This window comes from Nematolebias whitei, chromosome 5, assembly GCF_014905685.2.
Source record: "Nematolebias whitei isolate Nwh7 chromosome 5, NemWhi1, whole genome shotgun sequence".
NCBI classification, from domain to species: Eukaryota; Metazoa; Chordata; class Actinopteri; order Cyprinodontiformes; family Rivulidae; genus Nematolebias; species Nematolebias whitei.
In genome coordinates this window covers 5384349-5407304 of record NC_056502.1, presented here as the reverse complement: position 1 = coordinate 5407304, position 22956 = coordinate 5384349, and the positions used below count along the sequence as shown (strand labels likewise).

General features: G+C 41.7%; 3 protein-coding genes across 3 annotated transcripts; all 3 read right to left on the bottom strand.

Moving 5' to 3' along the window:
* Nucleotides 1-648: 648 nt before the first annotated feature.
* Nucleotides 649-3818, bottom strand: LOC119409824 (protein rapunzel-like). Its single transcript, XM_037676725.1, has 3 exons — nt 3762-3818; nt 1478-1974; nt 649-1410 (listed from the first exon to the last, which is right to left on the bottom strand). Exons 2-3 carry the CDS (start codon nt 1969-1971, stop codon nt 717-719), a joined length of 1188 nt encoding a protein of 395 aa, XP_037532653.1. The 5' UTR covers nt 1972-1974; nt 3762-3818; the 3' UTR covers nt 649-716.
* Nucleotides 3819-6431: 2613 nt separating this feature from the next.
* On the bottom strand, nt 6432-11559 carry LOC119409823 (protein rapunzel). Its single transcript, XM_037676724.1, has 2 exons — nt 11490-11559; nt 6432-8412 (listed from the first exon to the last, which is right to left on the bottom strand). The coding sequence occupies exon 2, from the start codon at nt 8398-8400 to the stop codon at nt 7717-7719; it is 684 nt and encodes a 227-aa protein (XP_037532652.1). The 5' UTR covers nt 8401-8412; nt 11490-11559; the 3' UTR covers nt 6432-7716.
* A 3197-nt stretch (nt 11560-14756) lies between these two features.
* LOC119409822 lies at nt 14757-20362 on the bottom strand. Its single transcript, XM_037676723.1, has 4 exons — nt 19908-20362; nt 16552-16851; nt 15545-15635; nt 14757-15277 (listed from the first exon to the last, which is right to left on the bottom strand). Exons 1-4 carry the CDS (start codon nt 20281-20283, stop codon nt 14881-14883), a joined length of 1164 nt encoding a protein of 387 aa, XP_037532651.1. The 5' UTR covers nt 20284-20362; the 3' UTR covers nt 14757-14880.
* Between the last annotated feature and the right edge of the window lie 2594 nt (nt 20363-22956).

Here is a 22956-nt window from a genome sequence, read left to right as displayed (position 1 = left end):
TTTGAACTTTGGATGACGTTTCTGCAGTGAAGTTAAAGAGCTCCAGTGGGTTTGGGTTCTCTTGTTCATTTCAGAGCTCGAACAACTCCCGTATCAATCCATCACATCCGTTCTTTTCAGCCTGGAATGATGATAAACGCAGATCTTTTTGTTCATTCCTGCATCTGTAAGGAATTATACATCGGAATCCCATTTACTAGACTTTCAGCTTCACCTTGGCCCCTAATTTAACATCGCAACACATGTTGGTTAAAAAACTTCACTTTGAGTGGGTCACTCCTCAGAAGTGAATAATATCATTTCTCTGATCCATTTTACCGTATTTTTCAGACTATAAGGCACTTAAAATCCTTGAATTTTCTCAAAAATCGACAGTGAGCCTTATAATCCGGTGTATTAATTCTGGTTGTGATTACTGACCTCGAAATGATTTTATGAGGCTCAAACATCTGTCAAAATGAACTTATTTGTGCCTTATGTATAAAAACAGACTCGTTCATTTATATTGCACCTTATAGTCCAAAAAAATACGGTAAATAAACAGATGCTTTTAGCTGAAGAGAGAAACAGAACCATAACTTCACCCTCCTACATCGTGGAAAGTGAAACACCTTCAGTTCTTTGACGTGAACATTCAAACTTCAGGTTCAAGGGGCGACTCGGCCTGGGTTTACCTGCGTGCTGCAGCTGAAGGCTCGCTCCTGCACCTGGCAGCTTTACTCTGAGTGCACGCACACCGCCACGTTCTTGTGGCGCTCCCAGTAGTGGCAGTCTTCTGGAAAGCTCCACGCAGCAGCAGACTCTTTGTGACGACTGACCGCGTGCACGACGAAGCCGCACAGCTGCTTCTCCAAGGCCTCCACCACCTCTGGAGCATTGCCCTTCCTGCCCTGACCCTCCAGCAGCTGCCGGACGCAGTCGCGGGGCACGGGCTGGGGGTCGGTGCTGAACGACACCACCAGGTTGATGTTGTTCACCTGAAGCACCTCGAACCAGTTCTGACCAGCCACGTGGTGAAAATGCTTCCCAGCCCTCAGGCTCCGATAAGCGCTGCTCGAATGGTTGATGAGCCGCACCGACCAGCACACCCAGTCGTACTTCTTCACCAAGAAGTCCAGGACCTGCTGGCTCGTGTCCTGCAGACTTTCTGCCTCCTTTTCCTGCAGGACGTGCTGCACGTCCACTTTGGCTTGCTCCGGGAACGCAGCGACGCAGGAGCTGATGGTGGTCTTCATCCTGGACTCCACTTCTTCAACTCTGCTGCTCCACTCTTGGATTTTGTCCTGCTCCTCCTCTGGGCTCTGCAGGGTCAAAGCACAGTGGCCGAGCAGAGCGATCAAGCCCAGGCAGAAGAGCTCCTTCATCCGAACACAGAAGTCTTCCAGGAGACGGCGGTTCCTCGCCACGTACCTGTAAAACACCGGCCACCTTTACTTCCAGCCCATAATGTAATCAGAATGAATGTGAGCAAACGCACCTTTCCACCACGTCTAGAATGGATTCTCCAAACGTGTTTGTTCCCATCAGAGCGTCGTAGAGCACCATCAGGTTCTTCTCTCCTCCAGTTTTGGCAAAGTGCTCCAAAAACAGCTTTGTCTTCACTTCCCTGAACTGCTGCTTTGCCTCCAAGATGTCCATGTACTTCCGAAACTGGTTCCTGATGTTCTCCTCCACAGAGAAGTAGTGCGAGTCCAGCCTTCCCTTCTTGATCTCGCAGTCGATGTCCTCCAGCTGACTGGAGAGCACGTCCAGCTGCTTCCTCACCGTCAGGAACTGCTCTTTGACGTAAAACACCTCTTTGCTTTGCACGTTGTCCAGAGCCAGGCGGAGGACCGGAGCGGCGGCCTCGCAGAGGGGGAAGAGCTCGCCCACGGTGCTGGCCAGCACCTCGGCCCCCCTCTCCAACATGTCCATCAGCGCCTCGATGGCCTCCTTCTTCTGAGCCACAACCTTCTGCAGAGAACTCGTCATTTTCTGTTGGACAGAATGAAAAAATAAATAAAAGAGTAAAATGAACCTTTATGAAACGGCATCACTGAAAGTCTGCATTTAATTATTTTAACCATCAGTTTGTGGAGCCGTGACCCACTTCTCAAACATTTTCTTCAGATTTACAGATTTTTTGTTGGTTTTCCTCCAAATTTCTCAGATTCTTAATCTGAAAAATTGGCATCAATGGAAAGAAATCAGATTTTCAAAATGATTCAACAAACTGATCCAGGCTCCAAACTCCCCAGATTAGAGTTCATTTATCAATCAATCAACCTTTATTTATACAGGTAAATCCCATTGAGCCTCGAGGACTCATTTACAAGAGAGACCTGATTTCAACAAAGAAAGATGACAACAATGGACAACAGCAACAACAATAAGCAGTTATAAAAACTCATACTACAGTTTTTTTTTGTTTTTTTTTAACAAATAGGATGGCTAAAAGGAAAAAGGTAACAAAACAAAAAAAAACTGCTAGATTCCGAGACAAATGTATAAAACTAAAAACAGGAACATGTCTGCATTGGACCCTGCCAGGAGTCCAACAGATTCTTAAAGCCACTTAGAGAGGTCAAGGTCGAGAGCTTCAAATCTTTTTGTAAGATATTCCAGGAAACAGGAGCGGAGTAGGAGAAGGCCCTTTTGCCTAGTTCAGTCCTCACTGAGGGAACACTGCAGGTAATAATGTCCTGAGAGCGCACGCTGTAGCTGCACTCACGCAGAGACATGTAGGAGGAGATGTATGAAGGCAGCAGACCAAGAAGTGATTTAAAGATGAAAATGTAATGAAATGTAATGTAATGAAAATTTAAGTTTTCTTAATGAGCGATCGATGCTTTCGTAGTTATTTTTTTAGTTTATTCTTGTTTTGGTTATTAGGTTTCATGATTCTTCCTTCAGTTTTGTTATTTGTGTATTTCTCGGCATGCCACGCCCACTCACACCTGCCCCGCCCACCTGTCTCAGCTGCAGCACTTTGTTTCCTCAGAGGAGCATTAACTTCTTCTGTTTTTGGAAACCTTTCTGCCACATCAGCGTTCGTTTTGCCAAAATGAAAGTTTTTTATCGTTTGGAAGCTCCTTGTGTTGAGTCAACCCCCCCAACCTGGACTCTTTATGACACATAGACTTCACACAATCCCCCTAAAGGTCAAAGGTCCTGTGGTAAAACACTTTGCTGCTGCAGAAACGGCGCTAGAAACTCAAGGTTTCATCAGTCGAGTGTAACAATCTGTAATAATAAGATACAAATGTTGGGCTTCAGGGTGTTTTTATTCACATAAACCAGAGTTTAAATGAAGTTCTCCACATTTAATGTGATAATAATAATAATAAAAACACTTCATGAATGAATGAATTAAAAGAAATGTATGATTCTCCAAACAATGTTTCCTTTTTCAGCCACGTGTTTGGAGAAGTCTGCAGGAAAACCCAAACAAAGTGAAGGTTAGAGGAGAGGAAATGACGCACTTGTCCTGAAGGCCGAACCATCTTTGATAAAAACTCTAAACCTTTTCTTCTTCTGTGTTTAAGCTCCTGCTAAACATCTGAAATATATTATTTTATATACAGATAAAACCGTCTTGGTCTTAAAGAGGATAAACATCAGCTTGTGATTTTCAGAGCTGTGTGAGTCACGCGCTGCCGGAACAAATGCGCAACGGAAGCCGTTTTTACGCACAGATCCCCTGAGCGCATCAGACACACCTTTCAGGGTTTGACCCCTTCAGATGGAAGATAAAGACATTCATCACATTCCTGCTCCTCTACCTGAACATGCGGCGGAGCTGCTCCTCACGAGCTGGAGACAACCTCAAAAAAATCCCCTTCGGTGGTTCCGAGAGGGTCCAGAGAAGATCCGCACTCAGTATCTGCAAAGGAGAGGGAGAGAGAGGAGGATGGAAAAAGAGGAGAGAGAGAGGGGGGAGGTATGGAAGGAGTGAGAGAGAGAGAGAGAGAGAGGGGCGGAAAGACGCAGAAATCTGCGGAGGGTCCATTTTCTTTCCAGCCATCACGGAGCAGCTTCATCTTCAAATAGACCGTCATGGGGATTTAGACTTTTGTCAGTTAGTTTTTCTATACATTTATTTTCCTTTTATTTATTTATTTATTTATTTATTATTACTCAACATATTAAAGATATTTTTAAAGGATCCTAACCAGAGGTAAGACCCTCACAAGTTTAAATATGTCCCCTCAATAACACCCCAGATGTGAATTTATTCTCACATCTTAAGGGTTTGTATTTATTGCTATTTATTGTTAAATTATGTTTTGTGGTAAAAATGATGTTAAATGTGTTGGGAGGGGGTCAGAGTGTATTTATAACCACTGCCCCTCCGTGCGTCACTGTCTCCCTCCATAGACAATTATCCTATCACGGATCCAGATGTTATTATTTAAACTGAATGAACATCAGGATTAGAGGTGTTTTTTTTTGTGGTTTTTATTTTTTTAATAAAACAACCTGAAGATGAAAATCCTGACACCCCTCCCCCTCTTTATCTGCGCGCTCACGACGCGCCATGGAAACACCCAGACTGGAGAAAAAAAGGAAGTTATGCAAATTGTTCCTCCTCCAAAGAGTCAAACGCTGATTTATTTCATCTTTTGTGTTTGAACGTTTCATAAATAACAAGTAAACAAATAATAAATAATAAATGATGTTTTTGTTCTTCAGCGACAGAAGGAGAAGAAGCTCCATGACGGAGTGTCTGCAGCAGGTGAGCCTCAGGTGACTCTGACATGAACATTCCTGCTGCTGGGAGTCAAACCTGTTCATCTGGACGAGGATGTGGGGGTGGGGTGGGGGGCACCATGGGGTGGGGGCTTCACCATCATAAAACACGTCCAGCTCCATGTCCTCCAAAGTTAAAAACTGATCAACAAAAGTTATTTTAGATGTTCCCTCCAGCTGCAGATTAGTTTTAGTCCTTATATAAGAAAGATGAGGCGCTTTAGGTCCTGACCCCCCCCCCCCCCCACACACACACACACACACACACACACACACACATACACAGAACAGGTGGAATGATGACGCAGGTGATGAGCTTGCGCCCTCTGGCGGACACATTCGCGAACTGCATATTTTCCACTTTCTCTCCTTATGACGCACGGACCTAAACGTGCACGGTTTTACTGGGACAATCATTCTGCGAGACAGTTAATTAACACAAAATCAGATTGACTCAAAACAACTTATTTTAGATGATTTAACCTTTAAAAAGAAACGTTTTTATGTATAATCTACATAAAGTACCTCTATTTGCAAGTTATACTTGTTTTTATGTCTATACATTAGACAGATTTAAAAAAGAATAAAAACAACTAAAAGTTGTTCGTGTTTATAAGTTTATCAGAGAGGGGCATGCATATTAAAGATATTACTAAAAGTTAAGACAAAACATACATTTTCATGAAGTTTATCTGCAAAACGAAGTTTAATTAAAAACAATTAAACGATTATACACTATATATATATATATAAAGTAACCATTGGAAACAGAAACATGATTTATGTTTTAACAAAATGGAGTATTCTCTGACTTCGAAATAAATGCATAATTTACCTATTTAGTAATATTTTAATTTTTGTAATACTTAAAAGACTTAAATTCAAGCAAGAGTTTTATTTAAATTAATATAAATAAAGCAGCACAATTAAAAACATCTTGAGTTATTCGGGTTTTTGTAATGATTTTATTTTTTTACATTTAAACCTTTAATTTACCAGGAAATAAATAAATTTATGTTATAACCTCTTTTACAAAGATGTCCTAGTAATTAAAGATAAAGTTAAAAGTCTTGTTTAAATCACTAAAAGTCCACAAACATTTATCACAACAGATAAAATCACATTTCATCCCGCCTTGTTCCGTCTCCCGTTTTATTTAAAAGCTAAAATTAAACATGAGACGCAGGAAACCAACTAATAATCAATGACTTCATTGTAAAAGAAACATTTAGATTCCTACAAAAATAATTCAGCTACGATTTACAAACACTACTTCCTAGTTTAATATTCATTGTTGTTGGACTCCTCGTCATTAGAACATTTTGAAAATGTCTGACGTGAACTAAAAATAAAGTCTTTTAAGTGTTTGATGGGAAACAGAGAAGATGTCAGATGTTAAACAGCAGCTCTTCAATAGTTTCAGAATAAGAATGAAGATAAAATAAATCCAATGTAGGTTTTAAATTATTACTAAAATATCATTTTCTGCTAAAATACTTCATCTGAGGTGTGTTATTATATTTATATACAAGATTTAAAATGTGAGAGCTTTTACAAGATTAAAAAACAAAGCTTTGATTTAATAATTTATAAAAGCTTTCGTGTCTTTAAATGAGGTGTTTTGAGCATTTCTATATAAATAAAACTCAAACTCATTTTATTTTCACTTCATTTATTTATACAGATGCATATATACCCACATTTTTATATCCATAAAAAAAGAAAACATCTAAAAACAAAACCTATAAAGCACTTTTCTTGTAACAATAAATGGCAGAAGCACAAACCAGAGCAGTGAGTTAGACCCAACATGTAAAAATATATTTAAAATGACGTCAGAAACCAGGAATCACAAGAGACGCTCGTTAACGAATTATCTGCGGATTTATTCTGATTAATATTGACGCGAGGCAACAGAAACATCTGGAGCTCTTGGATTAAATAAATCTGAACTTTACTGACATGATATTAAATGATTAAACAACCCCCCCGATCCTCCAGACCTGTAAAAATAAACCCATTTAATACGCAGGTTAGTGTTGAACTATGAGCTCGTTCAGGCTCGGATGAAGACAAAACAGAAATTATAGAGAAATTAAAATAATTGAGTCTGGAGTTTCACAGAATGTTAAAACTTTTAATGACTGAATTGCAGTTTTCTTCCAAAAAGGCACAAAAACTTAACGTCCCGGACAGTTTGGACCAGAACCGGATCCTGTGTAGTGTCAGTGAAGACAAAACATCTGCAGCTTCCTGTTTAGGACAGATGTTCTCCCTCTCTTTAGGGTTTTAATTTCTTTAATTCAACATGAACTTTAGCAGCCAATAAATCTGAGCCCAACAGACAAAATGACAAAAAGGTCAAAATAACACGATTACATTTGCATCATTCTGCAAACTTCAGGATGTTTTATTTGTCAGCTTGTTTACTCACGTTTATCGTAGCTCCAGACAAACCTGTTGATTATTCTGTGATTTATGGTTTTGTCAGAAAACTGCAACGTGCAGAAAATATTTCAAAGTGCATTAAAGCTGCTAAACTGGCTGCAGTGGTGAAACCAGAGACTTTAGCTCGTTGGATGTTTGAAGCTTCTTTCCTTCAGCTGCTGGAGCCGGAGGAGGGACTGAAGGGAAAATGCAACGCTCCGTTCGTTTGCAACTTTTTTCACCCAGCTGCTATTTTAAGAGTATTTGTGTGTTAGACTTTTAAATTCACCCCATGTAGTTTAGATTCATATTTGACCTGTTTATCTTTGAGTCAGACAAGCTGAAGTATTTTTAAACTTCAGCTTCACGCAGCTGTGATGTGAAAATATAAAATGCAGCAACATCTCCGTCATAAAGCCCGCTGACGTGCACGTTCTGAGCCTAACAAGGCGCAGCGCTGCCTTCACTTTGAAGCGATTAAATGAGCCGCGGGTGGGTTTCAGGGAGGGGGAAAGGGGGCGGAGTTAGAGCAGGGGCGTGGACGTGTTAAGTCCCTCCTCTTCATTTACACCTGCTCAGAGCCTCCTGCATCTTCTCTTGAACGTGCTCCATCTTCTCGGCCCACTCCTCGCTCAGGCTCTCCTCGTCGTCTCCGATGACGGCGGCGTAGCCCATGAGGGCGATGAGGCCGATGCAGAACAGGTAGGTGAGGCGCGTGCACAGGCGCTCCATGATGCGCCGGTCTCCCTGCGAGTACTTCAGGTAGACGTCCAGGATGGGCCTGCTGAAGAGCTTCCGCTTGCCCACCACGCCGTCGTACAGCGTGTGCAGGTTCTGGTCGCCCAAGTCATTGGAGTAGCTCACCTCGAAGTCGTCCTTCTTGCGCTCACGGTGCGCCGGCCGCGCCTCCACCATCTCCATGAACTTCTTGAACTGGTGCTTCAGGTTCTCCTCCACGTGGCAGTACTGCCCGTCCACCGTCTCCTTCTCGATCTGCACCAGCGCCTTGCGGTTCTGCTGCGAGAGCTCGTCCAGGCCCCGGTTGACCGAGCCGAACTCGCGCTTCAGGGTGCGGATGTCTTCGTCGTCGATGTGGTGCAGCACCACCCGGATCAGGGAGCCGGCGACGCCAAAGATGGGGTTCACCACAGCTGCTGCCGAGGAGATGGTGGCCACACACTGCAGCACTTTGACCACACCCTCCTTCAGCTTAGCTCGGTCCTCCTTGATCTCCTCGTCCATCATGGTGGCGATGATCTACAAAAGGAGCGAGGAGGAGAAGAAACACTTTAATTCAGATGATTATTATGAAAATTCTCTATCCAGATGTAAAATTATCTCATAAAACACGTTTGTAACCTCGTCAGGATCAGCAAGAGACCGACTGAAGAGTGGAAATATCCAAATAGAGCCGAGGCGTCCATAACGCCAGACATCAGTTAAACATTTACTTTGAATCAAAACGTCACATCCTTAATGTCTAACGTGGACCACAAAGTGCGTTTCACAAGCTGACAGAGAAAAATCCTCCTAAAATGTTAATGTTTTTATTAAAAACAGAAATATTATATGATCATGCAGTACTTAAAATAAACCACAAGAGGGAGCTAAATTAAATGAATCAGCTGTTATTGATGAAACTGATATAAATATTTATGTCTCTTTACTGCCCGACTGAAAATCTAAAAAAAAATCCTCCTGAAATATTCCTGTTTTTTATTAAAAAAATAAAAAGAAACATGTGATTGTGCAGTACTTAATATGAACCACAAGAGGGAGCAATAAATAAATAAAGTGCTATGTGTCATTGTATGTTCCCATACAAAGATGAAATTAGTTCTCTGCATTAAACCCATCCCACCTGGGATGCACCCAGGTGGAGCAGTGGGTGCTAAGTAGGCGCCTGGGGAGCAATGAGGGATTAGGTGTCCTGCTCAGAGACACCACGAGACGCGCAATGACCGGGGATCGAGATTAAACTGATAAAAATATTTCTTTCACTTTACTGCCCGGCTCAAAATCTCAATAAATCGTCCTAAAATCACCAAATAGATCTGATACTTTATATTGTATAACTTGCAGGAGCCAGGTTCAATCAGAGAGTTGCGTTATTACAGCAGCAGGTCGTCGCGGTGACGGTTTCACCAAGATCTTTCTCCAAATGCTTCTTCAGCCTCAGAAAATTATTTCATGGCGGTTTGGAGAAGCCTTTTAAAACACAAGGCTGTGAGACAAACACTCTGCAGAGCAAGATTTACAACAAATGTCACTTTGATATTCTGGAAGTTTGGGTTCTGGTTCTGCCAAAGATCATGGATGAAAGGAAACAAACAGCAGAACCTGCAGATTTCCATCCAGCTCTGCAGCCTCACTTCAGTGGAACTCACAGAACCAGGAAGTGAGCAGTTTTTTGTCCCTCGCTGGCTGCTGTAGTTGGACCTGCAGTCTCCATCTTGCTGCGTGACACAGCAACTGTGTGTGTGTGTGTTCAGCACCAGCCTGGTTCCTGTGTGTTTCTATGGGGCGAGCTGATAGCTCCTCTGCAGCAGCAGTTGACTGACAGGTGGAGGATCCTATCAGAGACAGCAGAAGCAGCTCGTGGGCGGGTCCAGGAAGCTGGAGCTTCCTTACAGAGAGAGAGCAACGAGCCCGACTGACCGAGCTGAAACACTCGTGTATTAGACGAGTGGAGCTGCAGCGTCAGGCCCTTTAAACTGAACGGGTTCAAAGTTCAAAACAGCCGAAGACCACAGGTCTGAGGAGCTGAAGCCAAATCAACACTTTGTTCTTAGTTCTCTTTCCTCCCCCACATCCAGCAGAGGGAGGCAGCAACAACCCCAGAACAGCCTCTGATTTCAGCACCACAGCTGTGGACTGACTCCACTTAACCCTTTAGCTTCAGAAAAACTTTCAGCGTTTACATTTAAACTGTAAAGACTTGGGGGGGAAAAAAAAAAAAAAAAAAACTTATTTGAATCATTGATGCTTTCAGATAATTATAAAATAAAAACATTAAGTTTGTAAAGCTTGTTTGTAGGATTTTAAAAGCATTCTGTCTTTTGATCAGCTGTAAAATTGTGTGTGGGTGGGTGTGTGTGTGTGTGTGTGGGGGGGGGGGGTGTTCTCCCACAAATCAGTTCATGAAAAACAACAATCATGTTTGATAATTGCTTCTTCAAACAAGCATCAGATTCTATTTGTGCCTTTTATTGTGTCTTTATTTCTGCAGCTGCAGGAGACGCTCCGTTTCAACACAATCCCACAAACTGCAGCTCCAGTGGAGGTAATGAAAGGGTTAAACACCAGTTATTTTAAAAAAAAAATGAGCCTCTGAAACAACAACACTGTCATTTTTTTTACTTATTTTACACAAAAGTTCATTTGAGATTTATTTTTATTTACCTTAATAAGGCCATTTTGAACAAGTCAAATGTTTAATAGCTGCTGTTTACATCTGTCAGTTAACACTTTGTGCACACTTATTACTCTTTGAATTTACTTTAAACATAAAAAAACAAGAATTTAATATATTTAAATGCACAAGGAGATAAACATGACTAAAGCTGTTAATTAGTGGTCGTTAATTGGATCAATTAGAGCCAATCACTGCTCTGCATGCACACACAGGAGGCTGAAGGCACCAATAAATCTGTATGTATGCGTTATTTTACAGATTATTATAATCTGTGTTAGTGCTGAGGCAAAAAGCATTAAAGTGTGCGTTGCTATGGCAACAGTCAGCTGTGCTGGAGCAGGAAGTGCCAGGCTGCTCTCACCTGATCCTGGCTGCACAGACGCCATCTTGGATGTTTTTAAAGATCACAGCAATGCTAGGCTAAGTCAAAGAAACGCACAGGATTTTAATCCCAAGTGTCACCAAAACGTTCAGGTCCCATTCTGGTTCCTGATTTGAAGCATTTCGTGACACTGCTGAGTTTTCTGATCAGCCTGTTCGGCTTCCTGTTCTGAGGAAGTCTCATCTGAGGCTCATGTTCTCCAAACAATCACCGAGTTAATGAGTCTAAACATGAGGGGAGCTGAGGTGTCACCTGGACTTCTGCTTTGTGAGGACAATGAGCAGCACATCCTCTCCTCACAGCTCAGGCCCAGGACTCCTTCCTGCTCAGCTCTGGCTCCCCCTATCTACCTCTCCATTATTTCCTTGTTGGTGCACAACATAGGCTGTGACCCTCCCTACCCATAAACACCAAAAATACAGTAAAATACCCCTGAAAACTTGATTCCTCCTCTCTAATTGTTGAGTTTAGAGCCTTTCTTTGCCTCTCAGCCACATTTAGGCTCCTTTGGTCCCAACACAACAGAGGATTTCTTACCTTTTCTCAGAGGTTCAGCCTACAGATCACTTTCTACGGTCCCAGGCTCAACACCCTCCTTCTTCTTCCCAGAAATCCCTGCAAAAAAGGACACATCCATGTTTGTTGAATATGTAGGGGTGATCAAAATGAACAAACCCATTTTTATAGAGCCCAAATGGCCCCCAAAATCTAAAAAACACTGTTTAAGATCTAATTAGCCATAATATCCAATATGATATTAAAATTTATATTTTAAATGGTCTAAATAGCAAAGCCCCCTCCTCTTAAACACTTCGTCCTACCCCCTCAAATGTCCACTTATTGTGCTCCATCCAGCAGCCTGACAGCTGCTACAGAGCCGGGTTTGTCAGCCGGAGCGCAGTTGCGCCTCTCCCGCTTTCTGCTGCGTTTACAGCTCTGACAGGCCAAGAGTGCCAAGCTGGTGAGGCTCTTTAGGGTTAAACTGACTCCTTTTTTGTGGAAGAAACATAAAAATGTGAAATAAATTATTTGCATATGAGTAAAATCCAACGATGCCAAAGAGAACGCAACGAATCCAACAGAAAGCTCTCCAACGGTGCGCAGCTGTACCCAACGGCGCAGAGGCTCTCCAAAGGCTCCAGGGAGGAAACAGTTAAACGTTTGTCCAACTTAAAGGGTAATCTTATTAAATATGTTTCAAACTTACCATTTCTTCTCATAATTTTAACGCTGCACGCAGATAATGTTGAGTTTTAAGTCCATCCGCGTCAGAGCAGATCTTTCCAAATGGCGCAGCGGCTCCACTGAATATTTACTTTATTTTAAACATTTCAACAAACTCCTGAATAAAATAATGTTTTATTTTACATTAAGAACTGTATTGTATAATAAAAGCAAAATACAGTCCTCCTGAGCAGCAACACAACAAAAAGTTCCAACTCTGAACGCGCAGGTTCCGTGCGCCACAGAAACCCAGTCCTCAGGCTGAGTTTGGTGCAGTCTGGGATCAGCACTGACACCAGTTCTGTGAAACCCGCAGACACAAGTCCTGCACGCCCTCAGGTGGGACTCCAGAACCGACGGTTGAGCATGTTTTTCCCCAAAATAATCCTCATGCAAATGATGCTGAGGGCGCAGCGGAACCGGATCCGCCCTGCAGCCTCCTCCTCCATCAGGAGGGAGTCTCCGCGGGTCCAGACCTGATCCTGCAGGAGGCTACAGACCCCGCTCCGGAGCAGGAACCCGGGGTCCATGAGGAATAAAGAGCTCAGCTGTTGATGACAAAGCCTTCCTTGTCTCTGCAGCCGGAGAGGCTCAGGCGCACGAGCCCTCATGCAGCCGCAGCAGCTGACGGGGAGGCTCATATTTCAGTCTCAGCTGCGCGTGGGGTTGTCGCCAGGACGCGTCGTGAGGAGGAAACAAGCAGGCTGTTGTTTGTAAACTGGAGAGAATGTCTTTGAGGACCCCCACCCCAACAAGAAGACACAAATCATCCTGAATTATTTCACCCTTTAGTTTCTGCTTCATCACACTCATGTGTTCAAAGGCTGCTTCATTTCAATTCAATTCAAAAGTACTTTATTAATCCCAAAGGGAAATTATTTGTTGTAACTCGTTATCCTCATTTCATTAAGAGATGTTATAGATACTGATGGCTGTAGGCAGGAAGGATCTCTTGTAAAGGTCCATCCCACAGTGGATCCTAAGAAACTGTCTGCAGATGCCGTCTGATCCGTTCACCCAGACTCGGCTGGCCTCTCGGTTCCCCCGAGCTGTAGGACCTCCTGAATGCTGGGCAGAACTCCTCCCAGAGCGATGGCCACTGCTCCCAGCAGTCTGCCGAGCTCCTCGTCGCTGCGGACAGACAACTGTAGGTGCCGAGGGACGACCCTGGCCTCATGACCCGTGTTTCCTGCTAGTTCCAGGATCTCAGTGGTCAGGCACTCGAGCACAGCTGGCAGGTTGATGGGAATGCATCCACAGAACATCCTTTTCAACTCATTTGATATTTGGGGCTGTAGTTGAGATATTATTTGAGCTTTTGAGATGTTAATCAGCTGCTGTTGGTTGTAGAAAACTGCCTTGTTGCCATGGTTACACATCATAACAAATGTCCAAAACTAAAAAAAAAGTTTCAGTAAAAATCCTTCCAGCTGCACAGCATCTGATACCAGAGGAAACAATCATCCAAAAAAAATGTGATTTACATCCAGAAAAAGAGGAATTAAAGTTTCCAAAAGCAAAATCTTAGAAAGTAACAGAGCTGCTCCAACATGCAGCCACCTGGAGCGGCACAATTCTAGAATATAGTCATCCTTTAAGACTATAGCCTAATTTTACAAAGTGAATTATTTACATTTTCCATATTTTTATTCTGCTCACTCATTTGTCTTCTAGAAGATGAAAATAAAGATTTACTGTATAATCTCACCTGTTGTTCAAGACCTTAAATCCATGCAAGTTTAACATGATGCCTTACTACAAATAAATGTGCAAAATAAATGTGTGTTGTTTTTCTTATGCATGACTTTATTTTTTTATGAACTGGTGAAAATGCTGCCAGAAACAAACAGAGCTAGAGTTTGCATTTAAATTAGGTTTTTATTATTTAACATGTTGAAAAAGATAAAGATACAATAGATAAAAATGTTTATTTCAGTATAAAGCTGATCATTTCTGCATCAAACGCTGAATGTTCAGAACTTTTGATTGTAGTAGCAGGCGGTGGCCGCTGGGGGCGCTGCAGTGGACATCATGGGCTTTCAGCACCTACATTACCTCTAACATACACAATGCACCAGGCCAGGAGCACAGTCTATGACCAGTCCTCAGCTCTAAAAATGAAGTTTCAGTTCAAAGCACTGGATCTGGCATGGCTGATGACGTCAGAGACCTGGGTTCAACCAGCTCTGAAGGTACACACGCTGCAGATTAATCACTGTAAAACTTTATATTTAACATAACTTTAATAACTAACAGCCTGATTGGATTAATGCATTCTGTAAATTTTTAACTTTATATCTGAAAATGTAGATATTTGTGGAAGATCAGAACCAGATTCGAACCTGCTGTCATTTTTAGGTTTCACTTGAAACGTACTGAGGTATTTCAACTTATTTGCAGCCGTTTCCAAGATATTCTTAAATTGCCAATTGGTGGTTTCTATTTGTTCCCATTAAATGTTGATAGGAAACAGTTACCAGTGGCTCACAGCTGCACTGTTTGACATTAAACAGCACCGAAGAGCTTTATTTTTCTGGATACAAAGAAAATCCTCGAAAAATAATCCATTCTTTACTTTGGACCTTTAATAAATAGAAGCAGTTAAACCTGGGACTTCATCTCATGTAGTGAAAACGAGAAACAAACCAACGTCCTGCCTCAAAAATAACAAAGCCTTGAATTCATTTAGTGTTGCTGCAGCCCATCAGCTGCACATTATTCCTCCACTGTTAGTGAGGGGCCCGTCACTGTTCGGCCCCTGTGGTGCTCCAGATGGGTTCAGGTCCTCCATCACGTGTCCGAACGCCATGTTGTCCGACTGGTGGAAAACCGCTTTGCTCTCGTAGTACCTGCTCCACGCCTCGTTCTGCAGCATCTGAGAATTGGGCAACTCAGAAATCAACGATTTCCTCCTTTTATCCATGAAGCCGCTCTGCTGAGAGTTCGTGACGGGAGCAACGGGTCCGGAGCGCAGTGGGTTCGCCCGCTGGCGAGCGATCTTTCGAGCGTAATACCGCCTGGAAGCCGCTCTCCACGCTGCTCGCTTCTGTTTCTGAGCCTCCTCGGGCAGCTGGGACATCGGGACGTTCCTCTTCCTGTTCCTGTGCGGGGCGACAGGTGAGGACAGGTCACTGCGTTTACATTTAAACATTAAAAAGAATCAAACTCAAGGGATGAACCAGTGCTGGGTTTCAGACAACGCAGAGATTTTATTTAATAAAAGGCTAATTCAACTATGTAATAAAAATGGAAAGTTTAAGTGAACAAAAGGCCTTTAGTCTTTTTTTTTAACACAAACTAATTTCAATATGGCTCAGTCGAACACAGTTTATTATTATTTAATGTATTTCTATCAAGAGGAAACTGACTTTAGCTGATCTGCTGCAGAGAGGTGAAATCCACCCGGCTCTGCCTGAGGTTCCTCCCTCAGCTGCTTCCCCGCGCTCCTCTCTGGGTTTTCTGCAGAGACAAATAAAGAAGAAATCATTTCTAACAGAAGGTCACATGGTTTTTATGCATGTTACATTATTCAGCATTTAACCAATGAACTTTATTCTTTTGGAGATTTCTGGTCTGCATAGATACAAATAAAAACAGACCAGTGTAAAGGTTTAAATTCAAAAAGACAATAAATTATGAGACTTTCACAATTCAATTCAGTTTTTTTTAATAGCGCCAAGTCACAACAGAGGTCGTCTCAGGGCACTGAGCAGAAACACACTGATGCGATTTTAGTTTGTTCAGATCTCCCTGAAACAACACGTGCATGATAAAGGTTTGTGAGCTCAGTCATCCAGGTAGATAACATTGTTGTCATCTACCTGGATGATTGCGCTCACAAACCTTTTTCTGAACCACTTTGACCTTGTGTGTCCTCGGGCTGTTTCTCCGAGTAGCAAGTTGGACATCGGCCTTAAAACATCTGATTGCTGTTCATGATGATTGATTGTTTTGGATGGGCGTGCTCTGTTTGCACGTGCTCAAAGCCTGCTGCTGAGACTCCAACAGGAGGTTGGCTTGAAACACGGCAGTGAAGGCTACTTATGGGACAGATCTGGTTGGCAGGCTGAGGAAGTCCTCTGGATGGGGGACGAAACGTTTCTCACTTAAACTGGTCCAGATGACACGATTTAACCTTTTCTGTTGTTACATGATACTTTATACACAAATGATTTAAAGTTAACACAAAACAAACCATAAACTAATGATTTTAAATTAAAATACAGTTTAAAGCAGCAAACTTCTGACCTAACAGAGGCTTTAAAATGATGGAGTGAAACAGAACGAGGTTTTAACGCTCGCCTGGAGGCTGCAGCGTAATGCTAAGTGTTAGCATGACACTTTAATGTTATTAGCAGTGATTTGGGTACGTTACGTTTTCCACTGGGACTCGGTTTGTCCTGTCTTCGGCTGCCTGAGGTCTCTGGAAGTTCTGCGGTTCTTTCCTCACTCATCTCCCACTGGATCAGAACCGTGTCGATGTCACAAGGCTCTTCTTTGACGACGAGGCTGCTGGGAGACGGAAGCAGGTTTCTGGCTGCGTCTGGAACAACCGAAGCCTCCGAGGAGCGGGACGTGCAGGTTGGGTCCAAGCCCAGACGGCTGGGGGAGGACGGAAGAGCTGACTCGTGGCTTTGGGAGGACACATGAGAGGGGGGTCGTGCAAAAACACCCACTGTGAAAAAAACACACAAAGTAGAGTTAAAAAAGCACTCCTTTAGAGCAGGAAGTACTGAACTACATCAACGGTCTAAATAAGTCACGGTGCATGTGAGCCCATTTTAAAATCTAGACTTTTATTTATCCTAACAGAAAATGCTAGACTCTCATCAGGTCTTAAATTTAGAAAATTAAATTCAAATGTCGTCGACGTGCGATGAGGCCGGTTGTCAGAACGACTGCAGAGCACACCTGAACCATCGGTAGATGTGAACCGTGTTGACACGAAGTGTGGATCGCAAAGATAATATAGATACAACTTACAGAGATACATAAAAATACTTTTTGTCAGATAAGGATTCCACCGTTACTGAATGTGAATACACACAAATCAAATTTGATTAGATGAAAAAAAAACTTGAAGTAAGCATGAAGTCATCTAGACCAGGGGTCTGCAACCTGCGGCTCTGGAGCCACATGTGGTTCTTTGGTCCCTCCGCAGTGACTCTCAAGCTTTGATCAAAACTAACATCAAACTGAATTTTATAGGATGCTACACCAACAACAAAAAATGACTAGTTTTACAAGTTTTCCTGTCGAATCCTTTGCAAATGTGTGGATACTAGTTCTAACACACAGAGTAAATTATACTTCCTTTAACTTTATGCGTTATTTCTTCTCAGATACTCAGTTTCTCCACAATTAAAAACACACACGAATAAGCCTGCACAGTTCATTGTTTTAGTTTTTAAAATATCGGCATAATAAATTGTTTTATTCTTTGCAAGAATCCAGTCTTCAGTGGTAGACTTGCGACCTGGATGTGGCCAGCAGTGACCCCCCCCCCCCCCGCCACCCGAAAAGGAAGAAGCGAGTAAAGAAGATTTGTAGAGTCAGGGAGGTGAAGTTTCTGGGCGTCATCATTGATGAAAAACTGACATGGAAACCTCACATAAATAACTTACGAACAAAAATAGCTAAATCTATTGCAGTACTGTACAAAGTAAGGGAGTTACTCGATATAAAACACTGTTTATGTTGTATAAAGCAATAACTGTCCCACACTTAATTTACTGTATTGAAGTCTGGGGTGAAGCATGTAAAACAATTACAAACCCTATTTTTATTTTACAGAAAAGAGCTGTAAGATTTATCACTAGAAAAGATTATGGACATCCATCAAATACATTGTTTTATCAACTGAAGATATTGAAATTCTATGACTTGGTTGATTATAATATTTTAATGTTTATGTATAACACTCACAAACCTTCAAGTATCCAAGTAAATTTTGTGAAAAGGGAGAGTGGTTATTATCTAAGGGGATAGAGATGTTTGTGAAGCGCTGGTTTCGTACCAGTTTGAAGGAGCGGTCCACTATAATTCAGGGAATGGGATTGTGGACTGGTCTGAAGGATGATGTTAAAACTGCCACATCTATGTCCATATTCAAGAAAATGTTAACAGTTTTCTGAAGGAATATGGAAATATAATGTGTATCTGTACAAATTGTTGTTTGAGTTGATGTTGTTTTATTTAGCTTTGTTTTTGTGTAAATTACTTTTGTTTGAATATATTCTGGGGGGAAAAAAGAGGCAGATATAAGATTTATTCTTCTTTTGCTGCTTTTCATTTTATTTTTTGATTGTATATATTTTTTGTTTTTTACTGTATTTAGTTGTTTTGTTTTTAATGAAATGAATAAATTTCTAAATAAATAAAAATAAACAAATAAAAAGATGGATGGATAAATGGAATCCAGTCTTTTGTCTCAAAATGTAAAAAATAAATAAATGTTAACAATCACTGGATGTTTTTAAGTTTTATAATTGCACATCTACTGGCCAGAAAAGCCTCCTCTAACAAATTTAAAGTGGCCCACTGGCCACCAGTTGATAATGACAACTCTAGTGGGCGAGGGGCAGAAATGGCTCTTTTGATCATAAAGGTTGCAGACCCCTGATCTAGACCATCACAAAATACCTACTATGAGCATTAGTAACTGTTAAAATATCAGTGTGGGGCTTTAAAGATGCTTTAAATCTCCTGGAGATTTATTTTAACTCTCAGTCATTACAGAAAAACATATTAGAAACATGATTGTTGGAACCTATCGTAGTAGGGAGGTAAGAACTAAGTAAATTAGCACCTGAAATTTAAATTAGTTTACACAAAACCTGTACCAGGGCCACCCTGTGGGTACGCAAATCCCATTCTGGCTTCCACTACTCAGATACTGGAGTAAATCTGGTATTTCTATAAAAGTTCAAGGGTCGGGACATTGACTGGCCCATTCAAACACCTTGGATCTTAATTTTTTTCCCAGGATTTGCTGCTGTGTTTGGGATCATTATCTTGTGGAAACACGACCCAGTTTGGTCACACAGACGGCCTCACATTTGACTCTGGAATCACTGGGTTAAATTTTGTTTTCCAAAATCTGTTAATAGGTGGAGAAAAATGTTTGTAAACAACAAAATACAACAAAAGATATGCAAATTTGTATTTGTACGCATAACAATGGTATGCAATTTGATGCCTTAGCACAGATGGTACAGCCAAAAAAAAAAAAAAAATGGAGCTGGTCATCATTTTCTTAGAGTTTGGGTCAATAAGTTAAAAAAAAAAAAAAAAAAAAAGTATTTAGGGTGAAAAATTCTATATTTTCTACACTGGGACTACTTTTTATGGACTGGCCCAACAGACTTGTTAATGTTAGACTCAAGTGATTGTGCCCAAACCATGAACCTTCCACCACCATGCTTGACAGTTGGAATAAGGCAGGGGCTATTCAAGTGGTGGTCAGGGACAGGTGTGCTCAGTTCGTCCCACCAATGGGTTCATTTTTAACTAAAACTAGATTTTAAATCGTAAAACAACCTTACTGCTGGATGTCCGGCCCCTGAGCTCCTGGCTCTGGGGCTTGAGCCAACAGCATGGTGCTGCTGTGCATTATGGGTAAACACCTCAAACCCTTTAAAATCCAGAGGTACCAATCTGTTGTTTCAGCATTTTGAATTAAACACACCTTTTTACCTGAGGCAGAGCTGCAACAAAAACAAACCGACTTACAGGACAGCATCATCTCGCACTCCTCCTGCGGTTCCGCTGTCATCTCAGAGTTAACAGAACCGGGTCCGAACCCGCCCTGCTCCCCGCTCTGTCGGTTACCGAAGCTCCGGGGTCCCCCTTCGAACACGGCGCACGTGCAGCCGTGCCTGCGCAGCACCTGCAGCTCGCGCTCCAGCTCCGTCAGCCTGCTCTCCAGCCGCCGGATCTCTTTGTCCCTGTCGGCCACCATCCGCTGGTACTCCCGAGCCTTGGCGCCGTTCACGCCGTACAGGACGTTTAAAACCGAGTCTATGGCCAGTTTGACGGCGTTTTCCACCACCACGGCGTCCTCGTCACGCAGGTGAGCGTACAGAGATTTGTTTTCGACCAAATTCATCCTTAAAAAGCGACGGTTTGCCTCCGCTAGGCGCTAAAGGATGCTACAACGGAAGCGAAGTCAGCCGCTGCGGACACACAGTCCTCCAAAAAGTCTCGTTAAACACGATAAGTCTGGTATTTTGGACGATATAAAACAAGCCCCAACATAAACTAACCCAGACTTATTATTTACGTTACGAACCCATCTAATAAACACATCCGGCTCAGCGTCGTGGACTTCTTTGGTTTAACAGTGGAAGTGTCTCTGTCGCCACAGCGCCCCTGCTGGCCAGACCGCGAATCACCACCAGGCTCCTTAGAAACTGCTCAAAACGTTTATAATTTTTCATTCAACCTTTATGTATGTATGTATGTATGTATGTATGTTTTATTTATTCATTTCATTTCATCCAAACAACAAATATAATACAATTTAAAGAAAAGAAAAAAGATATACAATCACAGAAATAAAATGAAAGGCAGCAGAAGAAGAATGAATTCTTATAATATCTGCCCCTTGTCCCCAAAATATATTCCAAACAAAATTACTATACAAAAGCAGGTATTTAGACAGGTAAATCCTAACCTGATCCTAAATCCTAACCTAATTAACTAACAGACCATAACTGTACAAACGTTGAGCTAAGATTTGGTGTGGTTGTTGCTAGGTGACGTTCTTTGCACAATAGTTTTAATTAAAAGTTTAGCATTAAGGGTTGCAGTCAATCCCATTTTTTTCTATAATATCACATGAACCACTGGACAGAGTGTAATAAAACTCCCAGGCCTATAACTTTCCTTTCAACCTTTATTTAGACAGGTAAATCCCATTGAACCTCGAGAACTCATATACAAGAGAGACCTGATTTCAACAAAGTATGATGACAACAATGGACAACCGCGACAACAATAGACAGTTATAAAAAGGCATGCAGTTTTTTTTTGTTTTTTTTTTTTTAACGAATAAGATGGCTAAAAAAAGAAAAGTAACAATAAACAGCTAGATTCTAAGGCGAATGTAGAAAACTAAAAACAGGAACATGTCTGTATTGGTCCCTGCCAGGAGTTCAACAGATTCTTAAAGCCACTTAGGGAGATCAAGGTCGAGAGCTTCAAATCTTCAAATCAACTGATTAATGACCCTCACTTGCTCCACTCTGGGCCCTTGAGCAAGGCTCCCCACCATATGCTCCCTCTGGCGCCCTACATGACAACCCTCTGCTCCACACACAGGGCTGTGGTAGCTCGGTGGTCTGTGGTTGCATAAGGAAGGGTATCCGGCGTAAAAATAATTGCCACGTCTTTGTGCAAGGGCGACCCCTGAAAAAAGGGAGCAGCCTAAAGAAAATCTGATTAAAAAGGCCACCATAGCTAAATGCACGTTTCAAACTTTGATAAAATGCTTGGACAGCATGCTCCCTCTCTGTGCTCATCATTTATGACGGGCTGGATTATGAGATTTACACAGTGAGTCAAGTTGTTTCAAAGTCATGTTAATTGAGGTTCTTGCATAAGAAATGTAAAAATAAAAAAATACTGTACAATTATATATAAAAAATTATAAAACTCTTTTGGAAAAAAAAAAGAGACAAATTTAGCATAAAGTTGCTTGTCCTACATTTTTGGAAGGTAAGCCATAAAACGTGTAAAATACTCTTAAAACGGTTGGAGAGGAGTTGAAATCAAACCCACTGAACTTGAAACATGAAGCAAAAGTGTTTGAAGTGACGTTACGACTGAAGGCCACAAGGGAGAGTGGTGAGACTCCAAAACCATCTTCGATCCTTACTTTTCTTTTCAAATGTGAAGTCAACCAATATTTAAAAATGAATATTTTATCTGGATGCTGTCAATGTTTTCCACCCAATTTCAGATCTTGCAGCTAGCTGACCATTTTCACTGGAACAATTTAGTTTGTTAAGCCACTGAAATGTGGTCTAAAGGGCTCCTAAAGGGGTGCACCGTTGTGATGACACCTAACACACAACAGTCTGTTGTCTCAAAGACACAAATAAAATGATTCAAAGAGTTATTACCTGACAACTTGTTAGCAGGTGATCACTTAAAGATGATGCATCTGTGCCAGGTGTATAGAGGATTTTGTTGTCTTTTAAAAAGACTTGACTTTCAGAAACTGTTCATCTGCTGCAGTCAGAGAGTTGTTTTTAAGTCTGAAGTCAGCTTCTTCTCAAGGACACCCCATCTACTAAATGATCAGGCACAAGAACTGGAATAAAACTGAGTGAAAAGGGACAAAAGTTCAAATAAAATAAAATAAAAAAACTTCAGAAAGCTTAGATGATTTTTCATCCACTCAGCCTTTATTTATGACTGATCAAGAGCAACTTAAAAGTATAACAGAAAGTTTGGTCCCGTAAAAAAAAAAAAAAAAAGGATTGATTTAGAACTTTTGCACAGCTGAATATAAACTTTAAACCAGCTATTTTAGATGGAGGTTTTCTGAAGTCACTGCTTTGACACCACAGCCCTGCACCTATTTTCAGTGCACACAGAAAACCAGTAGCTTTCTGTAACAGGTAAAGGGAAGTTGTTGGCTCACAGGTGAACTCCATAAGACATAATCAAAACAAAGAAAATATATAAAGTGTGCTGTTTAACAAAATGAGTCAATACTGGAGACGCTGGTGGTCGGAGCAGTGACCTGCTGGGGGCAGGAGGTCATTCCACTCCA

Excerpts from the sequence above, each read along its gene's own strand:
- LOC119409824 (XM_037676725.1), bottom strand. The coding sequence starts at position 1,971 with ATGACGAGTTCTCTGCAGAAGGTTGTGGCTCAGAAGAAGGAGGCCATC. Across the intron at positions 1,411-1,477 it reads ATTCTAGACGTGGTGGAAAG|GTACGTGGCGAGGAACCGCC; the intron begins GTGCGTTTGCTC and ends GGTGTTTTACAG.
- LOC119409823 (XM_037676724.1), bottom strand. The coding sequence starts at position 8,400 with ATGATGGACGAGGAGATCAAGGAGGACCGAGCTAAGCTGAAGGAGGGT.
- LOC119409822 (XM_037676723.1), bottom strand. The coding sequence starts at position 20,283 with ATGAATTTGGTCGAAAACAAATCTCTGTACGCTCACCTGCGTGACGAG. Across the intron at positions 16,852-19,907 it reads GTGCGAGATGATGCTGTCCT|TGGGTGTTTTTGCACGACCC; the intron begins GTAAGTCGGTTT and ends TTTTTTTCACAG. Across the intron at positions 15,636-16,551 it reads ACCGAGTCCCAGTGGAAAAC|AAAACCCAGAGAGGAGCGCG; the intron begins GTAACGTACCCA and ends TTGTCTCTGCAG.